The sequence below is a fragment of the Montipora capricornis genome, chromosome 10, assembly GCF_036669925.1.
Source record: "Montipora capricornis isolate CH-2021 chromosome 10, ASM3666992v2, whole genome shotgun sequence".
NCBI classification, from domain to species: Eukaryota; Metazoa; Cnidaria; class Anthozoa; order Scleractinia; family Acroporidae; genus Montipora; species Montipora capricornis.
In genome coordinates this window covers 44,088,764-44,103,763 of record NC_090892.1, presented here as the reverse complement: position 1 = coordinate 44,103,763, position 15,000 = coordinate 44,088,764, and the positions used below count along the sequence as shown (strand labels likewise).

At 44.0% G+C, this 15,000-nt stretch overlaps 1 protein-coding gene and 3 pseudogenes across 1 annotated transcript; all 4 read right to left on the bottom strand.

The window, feature by feature from the left end:
- LOC138020891 (uncharacterized) overlaps positions 1-1,082 on the bottom strand; it is a 2,288-nt pseudogene extending 1,206 nt beyond the window's left edge.
- A 183-nt stretch (positions 1,083-1,265) lies between these two features.
- On the bottom strand, positions 1,266-2,667 carry LOC138020890 (uncharacterized; annotated as a pseudogene).
- Positions 2,668-2,887: 220 nt separating this feature from the next.
- Positions 2,888-3,377, bottom strand: LOC138020889 (uncharacterized; annotated as a pseudogene).
- A 1,517-nt stretch (positions 3,378-4,894) lies between these two features.
- LOC138020887 (uncharacterized) lies at positions 4,895-10,801 on the bottom strand. The gene has a single exon (XM_068867789.1). It carries the CDS (start codon positions 10,799-10,801, stop codon positions 4,895-4,897), a length of 5,907 nt encoding a protein of 1,968 aa, XP_068723890.1.
- Between the last annotated feature and the right edge of the window lie 4,199 nt (positions 10,802-15,000).

The window sequence follows — 15,000 nt, the reverse complement described above, 5'->3', positions numbered from 1 at the left end:
AGGCGGAGGCAGTTGGCAAGGGGGTCTGGAAACCCCTGTTTAATGTGGAGTGCTCTAATCCCTGAGAGGTAAACCTTAATGGAGGAGTGCTGAATTCTTGCAGCCAGGAAAGTAGCAAACAGGCAGAAAGTCCATTCGTCTGCTGGGCAGGGGGAGCCTGAGGAATGGAGCTTACCAAGCTGAGGGCAGAACGAAATAAACTGTGCTTGGGCTGATGCGTATGAGCAACACGTAGAAGGGGAAAGTCCCTCGGTCAGGAAGGAGTAGCACTGCTGTTCTGAGGTGGACAGGTCAAGTGTTCCAGCAGTTCGGGGGGGGTACCAGAGTGGGGAGCGGCTGAGTGTCTGAGGCCAAGCGCTGAAATCCCTGCCAATTAAAACGAGATAAGGCATCAGCTAATAGATTGTAAACGCCAGGTACATGTTAAGAAGAGAAGGAGAAGCTATAACGAGCAGCAGAAAATGATAGACTGCGCAGCAACCGGATTAAGCAGGGCACTCTAGAAGTGCGGGTATTCAAGATGTCGACTGCAGTATCGTTGATCGTTGTCAGAGCGGAAAAGGATATGTTTCTTGACCCAAAGGTGTCCCCAGAAATGAGCTACAAGAACTATCGGAAGAGCTCCTTGTAGGCAATAGAGTGCAACTCCTGTGAGGGCGCCCAAGAGCCAGCAAACCATTAACCCTTCATGTAGGCGCCATAGCCGAATGAGCCTGCAGCATCGAAAGATACTTCAATATCAGCCTAAGGCAGCAGTGCTGGGAAGAGCCAGAAGCCTTCCATAGCAGTAGCTAAGTTCTGTGTGCACTGAAGGGACCGAGGGGGACCTGCAGTAATGAAGTTATCCAGGTAATGGAGGAGGTGTAGAATCTGAGTACCAGCATGCATGGACTGCTTAGAAGTGGCTGCAATTTGCGCCTGTATATGCTTCCAATCCGCTGAGGGTAAATTGAACATTGTAAAGTGCCTTTGAGACGTTGTGATAAGGGCACTATATAAATGCACCATTTTTTTTTTACCTTACTGGTAGGAATTGACTTGGATCCACTCCACTGTGTCTGCGATGGACAAAAGGAGCTCATGGAAGGCCAAAAGGGAGAACCATGTCCACATAGAATTGGTCAGGCCACTTCATCCCCAGAAGAACATGATGGGACGGGTGTACAGGCACATTGCAGTAAGCTGCCTCCACATCAAGTTTGGAGACTGCAAGGATCACCTGATCGAATGTAATGTAATGAAGGGTGAATTCGTCTGGATCAATCCTATCGTTGACACTCCCCCTCTCCAGGAGGAAAGGTCCACGATGAGGTGCCACTTCCCTGGCTGGCCTCATTTAGGAATAACAACTGCTCTGCCAGCAATGGGTTGACTGCAGAAACTGGGGGGAGTCTGAAAAAGAAAAGGAGACAAAAGTGCCAGAAAATAGCTGCCCCAAGAAGGTTGGAATTGCCCTCCCAAAAGCCCCAGAGTATGCTGATAAACAGAAAAAGGTAACAACAGGAACAATCAATTTTAATAACACGAGAACTGCTTCCATTGCAACACTTATTCCTAGATCCCTTAGGAGCAGGCCTAAAAATGTATATAAGGATTGTCACTAACAAAAGTGAAACAGGAAAACGGTAGGATGCTGAAGGGGCCACGCAATGACCCCGATTCCAGGATTTGCAGATGATTTGAAACCACGCAGCACCGTGGAGCTCGTTTTGGCCATCCGAAAAGTCGCGGGAAGAGCAAGCGGACCAGCCAGCGGAGTGGAAACTAAACAGCATGCTGTTGAGTTGGGACCAATCGGTCAGGTTAGTTGCCGCGGCATTCTCTCTAAACGCTCAGTCACAAGGTAACCAGACCCAACTGGAAAACTGGCGATATGTTTGCAGTATGAGGAGTTGATACTGCAGGAGATCTTTCCAATGGTGAGGAAAGTACGACACAAGGATGAGGCAGTAAATATAGAAGGCCTCCAACCAAGTGGCAATTTCTTCAATGTGCTTCTTTGGTCAGGACGTTAACACAAGGCGCCTGTCAAACAGTAATCGAGACTCTGGCTCTGAGGGAACAATGTTCGAGAGAAGCAACTCGTGGAGTTCAACAAATTTGCCATCCACGATGTGACTAACTAATTTTTCTAATTTTGCCGGTACAGGAGAAAAACCAGGGCCCACCACAAATGGTTGATGTAAAACTGGCAACGGAGCAAACAATGGGGGGCCAATGGTGCTCGAGGGAAAGGCTGCATTGAGATTGCTGGGAAGAGCCGATCGAGCAAGCGATGGAATAGGAGAAAACAAAAGTAGGATATTTTGGGTATAGTATTTGACCTACATGAAGCAGCAGGAGTCGCCGTGGCCGGTACAGGGGATGCAAAGCCCGTGCCAGAAGCGGCGAACGATGAAGCTGGCAAACGACAAAGTTGGGTACACTCCAAGCAGTGAGGCTTGCAACTTGCTGTGCTAAAAGCACTTGCTGGATGGCGTTGGCGATGGGGGCCAGAAAGGCAGGAGACGTGGGCAAAACAACAGATGTAGAAGACAGGGCTGTTGAAGCCACGGTAGCTTCCAATGGTGCTGACACAGATTGTGGAGGAATTTCCTCAGACTCCTGCACAAGAGACAAGGCATCGTATGCTGCCAACTGGCTATTACGAGTGTTTCTGGTGTTCATCGTATTTCTGGTGTCAGGATCTGCAGAGATTCGCTAAGAGAGAGCAATTGATCCACAAGGAGAAACAAGCAACAATGCATGAGAAAGGCAACATGACACAAAGGCCCTGCAAATCTCGGAAGGGCCACCCCGCAGGTCACGTACCATAAAGGGTGAAACTGCTGACTGCATTAGTTCGAGTCTAACTTAGCCTTGGCTTTTATATTTAGCCACATTAAAGTTAATTACATAATGTGTCCAAAGTTATATGACTAATGTATTTCTTGTAAAGCTTCACAGGACAGCGCTCTCGTTTCTCAACATTTTCACATGCTGTAACGACCTTATTCTTGATTCATAAATTAGCCAGGCCCTTATTATTACTTTTACTTACATCTTCCACATATTGCAAATACCCTGCACCAGACTCATCGGTATGTAATGATAACTGAGAATTCTTCATTCTTAGGTTTCTATGTTCTTGCCTTACTTGCAATGCAAAGCAATTTCCTAAAACAAAGACAGTATTTCTAACTAATTCGGGTGTGTGACTTCCCAAAAACCCCTTTTGCCACAAATGTTCTATTTGATCTGGAGTTATAACTTCTTCTTGACTAGTAATACTCCTAATTCCTTCTGCCGCCCTCTCTTTTATTACAAAATTCACAACCCTTCTTATCAATTAGAAATAGGGGTCCCTTACAAAATGTATGTTGTAAACTATATATCATCTCATAAATGGTCTTGCCAGGGTATTCTCCTCCATATTCCTTCCTCACTTCAGCCACAAATTGAGCCAAGAAAAAATCCAGATTCTCGTCACACATCTCGTTGTTGCGTAGCACTGACTTACCAGTGTACTCAACCTTTAACACAGCTTCATTTCTCGTGTCTGGCCATTCTTCAAGTTAGTTAGCACCCAATTCCACTTCCTTCGACTAGCATTAGAAACCAAGCTTTTTTCAAACCTCTGACATTCGTCAGGTGAGAGTGGCACACAAAATCTTCCACTCCGTAGTAACAACCAATACCCCTGGTTTCACAAACAATCAGGACTGAAAATATTTAGACAAATACATGACTATCTATCTGTCTCACCAGAAAAAGAATTGACCAAAATCAAGAACATTTGTGTCCATATCCGCTTCTAATACTTTAATGAAGTAAGTTTAAATAACATATACCTTCACTAATAACAACATTATCCTCTGAGCATTTTCCATCCCCTTCACACGTCAACAGACCCATTCCTGAACAACAATTACAACATTAGGTTATACACAACCAAAGGAATTACAAGGACTGAAAGTAAGTACTTAGCATCATATTCATCCGACTTAAGAGTAAATGTTGACTGCTTAAGAAACAATTCTTTCTCAGAAGTGCTTTCCCAGCAGCTTTCTGCCATTGTTCCAAACAACAGTGTTTGTCGAGCAATATGCAAATTGCATCTACCTTGACAAAAAAACAGTCAACAACTCCTTTCTGGTTGCATTTTTCACATGTACATCAGGTCGCAGCATTATTGTATAAAATGCAGGTACCTCAGGCCTCTGGCCTCAGCTGCCTGCATTATATCCAATAATGCTGCGGGGCAGGGTGTCTGTCCGGGCCGGACATTTGAAGCGGCAATTAGGCGAGGATACCACAAACATCCTTCAACAACACAACGAGTTTAATGACAATGTAGTGAATCTTTGACATTATGACAACCAGCGATGTCGACCTTTCATCTGTATTACTACCTTTGACAAGCCGTAAAAACCTAAGAATTATGACAAACATTAGCTAGCGAATCGGAACTAGAAACGGAGACTATCCAGCAACTCACCATATGATGAAAGACGGCATAAGCAAACACAATTCACAACTAAGCGTTCTTTCACGAGCGTTTTCTCCATGTGCGATTTAGAAGAGCAAAATTACTGAAGTATTATGGTCTACATCTACATCATTTCCATGGAAAAAACCGGAACCGCGGAACGGACTTAACATTAACGATTTGTTGAGGAATAGCCTCAACATCCCGGGGGGTAGGGCTGAGCAAACCCGACAACTAAGAAATTTAAACTTAGCCTAAGTGTTCAGCGTTCAGGTATGTCAATTTCACAGCGTTCACATCTTCCCTCTGTTAATCATGTTGCTTCTTCGAGAAGGCACAACTTTGTCACAGGCCGAACAAGTCTCGAGCTCTTCGTCTTCACTTCTGCTGTACGCACACACAGGTCTTCACCCGGAAACACCCTTGTCACCGACGTAACAACCAGCGGGACCTCGGCACGGTGTTGTCCACGACAAGAACCAGGTCATTCACTGCTAAGTTCCGTTTGCTCAGTAGCCACTTGTGGCGCTGCTGCAATGTTGGAACATATTCTCGAATCCATCGAGACCAGAAGCAATCAGCAATGAATTGGGCGTGTCTCCATTGTTTGCGCGAGTACAGATCTTCTTTAGCGAAGACTCCGGGAGGCACGAAGAGGTTTCGGCGTTGTAGAAGAAGATGGTTTGGAGTGAGCGGCTCTAAATCATTGGGATCGTCACTGGAAGGACAAATAGGACGACTGTTCAAGATTGATGTAACTTCTGCAAACACTGTACGCAGCGTCTCCAAGCCAACTAGCGCACCCTGACTACCGAGAACAGCCCTCATAGCTTTCCTGACACTCCTAATGAGCCTTTCCCAAACTCCTGACATATGGCTTGCAGCAGGAGGTTGAAAACGCCACTTTGGCAGCGGGCAACTGTACCATTCTACTTCACGAGAATGTAACTCACTCTTAATGCGTTCTTCGTTCAAATCCTGAACCGACAGGCGAAGTTCCTTCTTGGCACCGGTAAAATTTGTGCCATTGTCCGACCATATCTCCTTTGGGCAACCACGAACTGAGATGAATCGAACCAAGGCTTGGATGAACGTGTCTGTTTCCAGCGAACTGACATCTTCAATGTGTACTGCTCGGCTGTTGAAGCATACGAATATGCAGCCATACACTTTGACTGTACTGCGGCTTCGTTTAACGTAAAACGGTCCGAAAAAATCCAGACCCGTGTACGTGAACGGAGGCTGGTAGGGTATTAGCCTTTCTTTGGGAAGATCAGCCATAACCTGTTGGAGAGGAGGCGCGTTACGTTTGCGGCAGCTCAAACAACTACTTAGGATCTGACGCACGAGAACTCTTCCCTTTAAGATCCAGAAGCGCTGACGGATTACGGATAGCACATGTTCACGACCTGCATGGCCCAGGACACGATGGTAGTAGCGGACTATTAACGCGGAAACGTGATGGGACCTTGGAAGGATCATTGGGTGTGCGGCCTCAAAGGCAATTGGGGCCCGGTGAATTCTACCGCCAACACGTATCACATCATCAATTAAGATAGGACTGAGATTGGCTAACTTGCTGTGACGTTTCACTTGCCTGCCTTCCTTTAAACACAAGCACTCCTCGAGGAAATGCTGGCGCTGAACTAACCGCACGATTTCTCGACCTGCTTGCTGCAATTCCTCCAACTTGAGTGTACTTGACGTGAGATACTGACGAGTTTCCTTTCGAACTCTCTTCACAAAACGTAGGACCCATGACATAACTCTCAGTAGGCGGGACCACGAAGAATAGCGTTGCAGCGAGAGGTCAAACTGTGGTGCATATGAGGTAAGCATAACAGTCGATGACTTCCGTACTTCCACATCGTCATCTTGGAGATCCTCTACTGGTACATTGGGCCATGTATGCTCAGGTTCCCAAAGGAACTTGGGACCCAACCACCAGCGACATCCAGCGTGGAAATACTGAGCACTAACACCTCGTGACCCATCATCAGCGGGGTTTATGACACCGGGAATATGATGCCACTGTCCTGGGGAACTTGTTTCATGAATTTCGGCAACACGGTTAGCGACGAAGGTTTGAAAACGCCTTGTCACGTTTTTGATATACTGCAAAGATGTCATTGAGTCGGACCAAAAGAAGGTTTGACCCACTGGTAGATCAAGTTCCCTTAATATTATCTTGCTCTGACGAGCTGCTAATACTGCGGCTTGAAGTTCAAGGCGAGGGATAGTCCACTCCCTAATTGGCGCATTGCGAGTCTTTCCCATAACAAAGGAACAATGAATCACTCCTTTCTCATCGGCGAAACGCAAATATGAAACTGCTGCGTAACCGCGTCTGGACGCGTCTGCGAAGTTGTGAAGCTGAACAGTTGATGAGTTGCGAAGTGACTGAACCTTGTAACACCTTGGGATGCCAATGGTGATGACACGTGGTAGCTCCTCTAGCCAACGTTGCCATTGTGAGAGGTACGGTTCCGGAATTTGTCGATCCCAAGGGAGTTTATCTCTCCAGAGTTCCTGCAGCAGAATCTTAGCGGAGAACACACAAGGCGAAAGGAATCCTAGCGGATCAAACAGCGAACTAACTATGGAGAGCACCCCTCGCTTAGTAGGCGGTTTTCCTGATTGTGAAGCTTTAAACTTGAAGGTGTCAGACTGGGCATCCCAGAACACACCCAATGCTCGCTCTAATGGTAACTGATCTAGATCCAAGTCTAGCGATGGATTTGCTCTCAACTCTGGTGAGATAGATTGCAATACTTCCCGGCTATTGCTCGCAAACTTCGTGAGACGGAAGCCTCCTTCCTTCAGCAACTTGGTTAGGTCCGATGTCAGATGAACAGCCTGTTCTGTACTTGGAACGGACTTTAACACATCATCAACATAGAAGTTTCTACGAACTGTTCTGATGACTTCAGGCGAGTATTTTCGTTCATTGTCTTGTGCTGTCATACTTAAAGCTTTGTTGGCGCAACAGGGCGAGGACTTTGCACCAAAGATGTGGACCAGCATCTTATAGTCTTCTGGTGTGTCATCAATACTACCAGGCCACCACAAGAATCTCAGCGCATCAGTGTCACTTGGCGTCACATTGGTCTGGTAGAACATGCCCTCGATGTCTGCGGAAAAGGCGACTTCTTCTTCACGGAAACGAATTAAGACACCAGTGAGGTCATTGGTAAGACAAGGTCCTTGCAAAAGCTGTTCATTTAAAGATGTGCCATTGAATCTTGCGGCCACATCAAACACTACCCTCACTTTACCTGGCTTGTTGGGATTTGTTACCGGATGATGGGGAATGTACCAAGTGATGTTACTGACTGCGGCAACTTCCTGTTTGTTCAGCTTTCTAGCATACCCCTTATCCACACAGTCTTGAATCACATCTCTGTACTTAACTTCCAGCTCTGGATCACGACGGAAGCGCCTTTTCAGGTACTGTAATCTTGCTTCAGCTAGAGGTCTGTTGTAAGGCAGTACAGGATTGTCATCCCTCCACAGAAGGCCCATCTGGTAATGGCCATCCAGCAGGCTAATCGAGTTGTCAATAAGTTTTAGGGCTCTTCGATCTTCTACCGATAATGGTTTGGTTTCAGACCTCGCAGTGCCATAAGATTCAATCTTCCAGAATTCCTCGAGCTGGTCGTTCAGGGAAACATCTTCACTACTGATGAGGTTAACCTGTCCCTGGCTGTGGGACTGTAGATTTGAGAAGCCACCGAGTATGCTCCAACCAAGACAAGACTTGATGGCAAGCGGTTCATTTCGGTTTCCCTTTCTTACATCAAGAGGTACGAAGACTTCTTGAATGTTAGTACCTAGTAGGATGGAAATCTTCCTCCTTTCCACCTCTGGGAAACGCACTTCCCGTAAATGTGGCCATTGCTCTAAAGATTTTGACAACCTTGTATGTTTCAGGGGAATAGTAAGATCCTTTACAGCCCATGCAGGGTTGACAGCAATCACATGGTCGTTCTGGCTATCCAATGATGCAATTTTGAAGTTAACCTTCATACCCCTTTCTTCAACATCAGCACTGTTCACTGTCGTGAGAGAAAGTTTACTTAGTGTTCCTTCAATATTTAGCAACTTTACAAGAGAAGGGTCAACCATGGTTATGTCAGACCCTGAGTCAATTAGACCATACGTTGTGATTTGACGGCCAGAATTGCTTAACACCTTCACTGGAATAACTTGAAGTAGCACCTCGGAGGAATTGACTACTGGATTGACTGAGTGTGCTGAAGTATTGCATGATGTACCTTGGTCAGCCAACGAGTCCTGGTTGACTTCATTATTTTGACTCACAGTTCCCGAATCAACTACTTCCTTTGGTTCATGAAAATGTAACAACGTGTGATGTGCCTGTCCACAGCCTTCCACTTTACACCTGATTGTTGACTTGCATTTTCTTGAGTTGTGTAGAGATGAACTGATGCAGTTAAAACATATTTTGTGCTGCCTGACGAAGTCATTTCTTTCCCTCGGAGATTTGGATTTAAATGCCTCACACTGGTACAGGTGGTGGGACTGGCAACACATTGGACAAGGCTCACCCTTTGCGGCTGTCATGTTAACAAAAAAGGCGGGTTTAGGGGTCACAGGCGGCTTGCCCCTAGACTTGAATTTAGAAACCACGTTCTCACGACTTCCAGCACTGAAGAAAGGATGGTTCAAAATAAAGGCTCGCTCCCTGAGGAAGTCCACTACATGCTTGAAGGTAGGCATCGCATGACCTTCACCCTCTAGGCGCTTTAAACGTTCAGCAAATTTGGCTTGCATCCACTTAGGAAGTCGCATGATGACTTTCTCAAGGTTGCCTGCATTCATTTCATTGAAGTATCCCATTGACTCTAGGATATCATAAGTAACTTGAACCATGTCTGCGTATTGCTGCAAGCTGTCCTTGTCATTAGGTTGTATAACAGGTCCTCTAGTGAGAGATTTCACAGACGCTCTCACTACTTGAAATGGCTGACCAAATCGGTCCTCCAACGTCCTAAGGGCCTTTGCCAAACCACCTGGCAATGGCTCGTACCGCTGAACTGCAAGAAGCGCAGGTCCCTCTAGAAATTGTAATAGACGGGTCATTTTGACAGCATCATCAAGCGGTTTTGTCTCCACCAGTTGCTTGAACCTCTGGCGAAAGGCAGGATATTGTTGAGGCGATCCATCAAACTTCTGGACTCGCACATGAGGGAGATCATGAGAAGCACTTATCCTTTCCATTGAGGACATAATAGCTGTAAGGCTTTCATTGACAGCTGCACTAGACATGTTAGGCATGACTGCAGATGGCGTGACCGTAGACGGTGTGACTGAGGTCACAAAGGTCAATGGTTGGCATTCCCCTTGGCAATCACCTTTGACAGGTTTGGGCACATTACTCTCATGAACAGTTGGCTTAAGCTGCATTTTTGGAACCACAAGTGGATCACTAAAACAGATTCCTCCAGTAGCATGCATGGAGGTAGTAGCTGCGGGGTTTTCTACTGCAGGTGTAGACGTGAGAGGTGGGTTCATAACTGACACAGGTGCAGGAGTAAAGCTACTAGAGATCACTAAAGGCAAAGAAGCGACTGGAACTTCAAGAGGTTCCACGAGTTTGTCCTCTGGGTGAAATTCTTCAACTTTGGGAGACCACTTAATACCATCCTTTTCATTGGTCAGTTCTGACATTTCTTGTTCTGCCAGATCTCTTGCAGCCACAACCTCTCTTGCGGCCTCTAATTTGGTCAGTTCAAGCCTATGTTCAAGTTCCAATTGCGTTCGTTTAATTTCCATCTGAACTCTTTTCACTTCGAGCTCAACTACCCTTCTACTTCTTTCTTCAGCTTGTTGTTGCATCAATGCTGCCCTCGCAGCTTGGACTTTAGCTTCACGGGCTTTCGAACTAGACACACTTAATCTCGAGGCGTAACTTTTTTGGGATTTCACAGATTCCGGCTGGGAATGTTTCCCTTTCTCCATTATTTCTTCAGACACTTGATTATTGTAAAATTCGGCAGCATCAATAACAAATCGCTCAATCTTAGCGTTGTAATCTTGTACTCTTATGCGTTGAGTATCACGGTCACTCAAAACACTCTGATATTTTTCACAGGAAGTGTCAAGCAAATCATCATATTTATCACAGCATGCACAATACTGCTCCCATGCGGTATTAAGTTGTATTTGTTGTGTTCGTACCTTAACAACGTTTTCAACATCCTTAACACTTTCGTCTAACAAATTACACACCTTTGTGATGGTTGACAAATGTCCCCGACGAGATCTATCCAGTGACTCTAACCTTTCGTAGAGAATTCCACGTTGCGACATGACACAAATCTTGAACGACGGCGGTTTCCTCTAATGAATCGGCGATTCTCCAGTTGAGGTCGTAAACAGCGTAAATAAGCACAAATTCCACAGCAGGAGACGATAAAACATATGGTTTTTACACTAATGTCCGGGCCGGACATTTGAAGCGGCAATTAGGCGAGGATACCACAGACATCCTTCAACAACACAACGAGTTTAATGACAATGTAGTGAATCTTTGACATTATGACAACCAGCGATGTCGACCTTTCATCTGTATTACTACCTTTGACAAGCCGTAAAAACCTAAGAATTATGACAAACATTAGCTAGCGAATCGGAACTAGAAACGGAGACTATCCAGCAACTCACCATATGATGAAAGACGGCATAAGCAAACACAATTCACAACTAAGCGTTCTTTCACGAGCGTTTTCTCCACGTGCGATTTAGAAGAGCAAAATTACTGAAGTATTATGGTCTACATGTACGTCATTTCCATGGAAAAAACCAGAACCGCGGAACGGACTTAACATTAACGATTTGTTGAGGAATAGCCTCAACAGTGTCTATTAAATAAGTAATTGCTTTCCTGGTAAAAGTATGTACCAGATGTTAACTTAACTTTGACATTGACCGCCACATTCTTTCCCTTTCGAGGGACAAAAATGTGGTTTCTTCATACTGAGCCCCATATTTTGACAAACAACTCTGCAGAAGTGGAAAACCACATAGACCTAATATTACATACAAAAGTTACATACTTAATTGACTGCTCCCCATAGGGGCTTTTCAGGGCTAATGAAACTCAATCAACGAAATGACCAAAATGAACACAAAAGCAACAACTAATAAGAATCCCAACTGGCCAGAGGCAAAGCAGTTGGCTATTTACAAGCGCAGCCGAGAAGTTGAACATTGGTCAGAATGAGTCTTGAACCCGGGAACTGCAGATCTCAAGGCAAACGTCCTAACGTCTGCCCCACACTGCCTCCTTAAAAGAGTAGACCCACTGTGAGGGTACACTGGGTTGCCTGTGGTACGTGCAACGTTCCAGGCAATTTTTTTCAAGTTGGGGGGTCATTAAGGCCATTTAAGGGGTCACCCAGAAGTCATACCAGCAGAGGCCCTTTGGCTCACAGGTCCTCACACGTCCGTACGACAAAACAGATCCTTTTCTGAGGTTAAAAACCTGGCTACCGGCCTATTAATTAATCATTTGTCAGAAAGAAGAAATTCCTGTCCTCTTTAAAAAAAGTTGACTCGCATTGCTTACACGTGGTAGTGAAGTAACACAGCGATTTATTCCATAATGTCAACTGAGCCGTGTGTTGTCTTCCAGGAGATTCAAGTTGTCCTTGCGTAATATGTAGCTCTAACAGTGCACGATATTGTTTTCATATTGTCTATCATTGTAGTACCATGGTAGAAGTCTTGGGTAAATAGCCTGAGAAGACATGTGGTTACTAGCAAAGTACTGAACCCAGAAAGATTGAAGAAAATAAATGGGAAGTGAAAAACACTGTCTTCTGGGATGACATGTTGACAGTTGTGTTTGCGTAATATGTAGGTCTAACAGTACACGATATTGTTTTGGTATTGTCTATCATTGTAGCGCCATGGTAGAAGTCTTAGATAAATAGCCCCTTGAGAAGACATGTGGTTACTAGCAAAGTACTGAACCCAGAGAGATTGAAGAAAATAAAAGGGAATCGAGAAACATTGTCGATCAAGCAACTTCTTTCCACCACAAGTGTAAGCGTGCACTGACAGCACCTGACAGTTTTGTAAACAAAAGTTTAAAGCTGAAGTTAACCCCGGGGTTAACCGCCGCAGTGGGGTTAGTATCTGGATGGGCGACCTAAGGAATATACCACTCAGTAACAGAAACATAGGACCGAAAATTCTATTGTAATGCTATCAAATGCGAACCAAGCAAGATACAGATTTTGTAAGCTTGCTTTATGCAAAAGAAATATTGATGTAAAAGTAAATAAATGTGGATACACAGTTTTTAAGAAGAGCAGAAGGAAGTTTCAGGATGGTCAATCGAGAATAAAATATTTTTCTATCGGTAACAAAATTTACGACATGAAAAGAACATTAATTTTGAACCACGAATATAAAAAGTTACCATCAGCGAAAAACATTTTGGGAGATTGTGGTTGTTTTGTTGTAATTGTACTTTTGGCTGCACGGAGTAAATTGCACATCGAATTCAGTGGGCGCAATGATCAAGATACCGCGGCATGTTTACTCGCGAAACAGTGAAGCATCTGTGTCAAATGATGCCAAGATAGCGGGTTTTTGTTTTTCTTTCAATTGTTATAAATTTTGACAAGAAATGTGCGAATTCAACACAAAGATCACTCAGAGGTTGACCATTGTTTTTGGAAAATCAAAAATTTACTCTCCAAGACAAGGTTATTTATCACCAGGTAATTCCATCGTTTTGGTAATTATAGCAGCTACTTTATTATTCATCAGCGTCACAATCTTTTGCCGATTTTGGGGTTCATTTTGTTGAAACTCAAGCACACTTCCAACAGACCTGTTTATTTTTGTGACTCATGCATTACCACAAGAATTCTCCCCGTATCAAATTTCAACACATGTATGCAAATTTGCTAAGCTCGAAAATTACACAACATGATAAATTTACAAAAGCTAGAAATTTCACAGAAATATTTTCCACCGAAACATTTATTGAAACAAGCAACATATTTGCTGTAAGAGGCAAGAAACCCTTCCTATTTCAGTTGCGTGCGTGCAAGCGAAACACACAATCACAAAGCATATGCAATTAAATAAATTTCTGACAGTTCACATCAAACCCTTTTCAAAAGAACCTTGACCGTAAATAATAAAGCACAAATAAGACAACAAGCTTTCATTCAAATAATTTTTCACTGTCACATTTCCAATGTTGTTTAACCTTTGCAGAGTTGAGTACAAAGTGAATGTTACTTGCCAGACAAACAGGCAAACTTTAAATAGATGCGACTTCAGTAAACACTGTGAGACACACAACAGAGATCACAGATCTACTTGTGGTGTTCGATTCTTCTCTGTCTTCGTTGAACCCGAAAGTTACCAGAGAAATTTCCATTTGGTTTCAGTGTTGTACGTAACACCACCTTGGCGAAATATTAGAAGTACAGCTCATTTTGATTTCGGCTCGATGAGCGAAAGATTCATGCTGTCAAAGTCCATTACTCATCGGTTTTAAGATTCCAGATCTTTATGTTTCACCACCTGTCTTGACGTTCCATTCTTGAGCTCCATATGGGTATATTTTCTTTAAAGATGTACTAAAACGCCATTCGCGTTACAATGACTTTCGACGCCATTACAGGTTAATTGTGCAGAGCAAGCTACGCATTACCCCAGCCCCCTGACACCTAACAAAATACGCACAGAAGACTCTATGCACAAAGACACCACTTAGCAGGGGAGTGACAGGCAAGACTTTTCCCGACACAGAAAAAAATAACAAAAACAACAAAAAAAGCCACGAAATGAAACCATTAAATGAGACTATTGATATTGCCGTTGACCTTATTCTTGAGCATGACCCTCAATTTCCGATCAAAAAATCCGACCTTAAGAAATTGTTCTCATTCACTACAGCCGAGACTCATTTTCTTTTTAATGGCAAATTTTATGATCAAGTTGATGGGGTAGCGATGGGCTCTCCACTAGCACCCATCCTAGCTAATCTTTTTCTTGGTTTCCACGAGGAAACATGGCTAAATAATTTCAACCATTCGAATCACCCTCTCTTCTATAGGTGTTGTGTTGATGACACCCTCTGTGTCTTTCACAACGAACAGGATGCTACGTCATTTTTTGATTACATCAATTCACCGCACCCTAACATCAAATTCACTTTTGAGAAAGAGAATGATGGTAAACTCTCCTTTCTTGACATACTTGTTGACAACTCTTCGCGTGATTGTGTTTTTTCAGTTTTTTTAAAAAAAAATTACACTGGTCTCTTAACTAATTTCTTTAGTTTTACTCCATCATGCTATAAAATTGGCCTTATCCGAACTCTTATCGACCGAATCTATAAAATCAACAACACCTCCTCCGGCCTTCAAAACGATCTTAATAAACTTTCTGACACCTTGAAACGTAATTCATTTCCCTCACATATTATTAACAGAACTTTCAAGCGGTATCTTGACGGGTCTTTTTCTCAAAAAAGCCAGAAC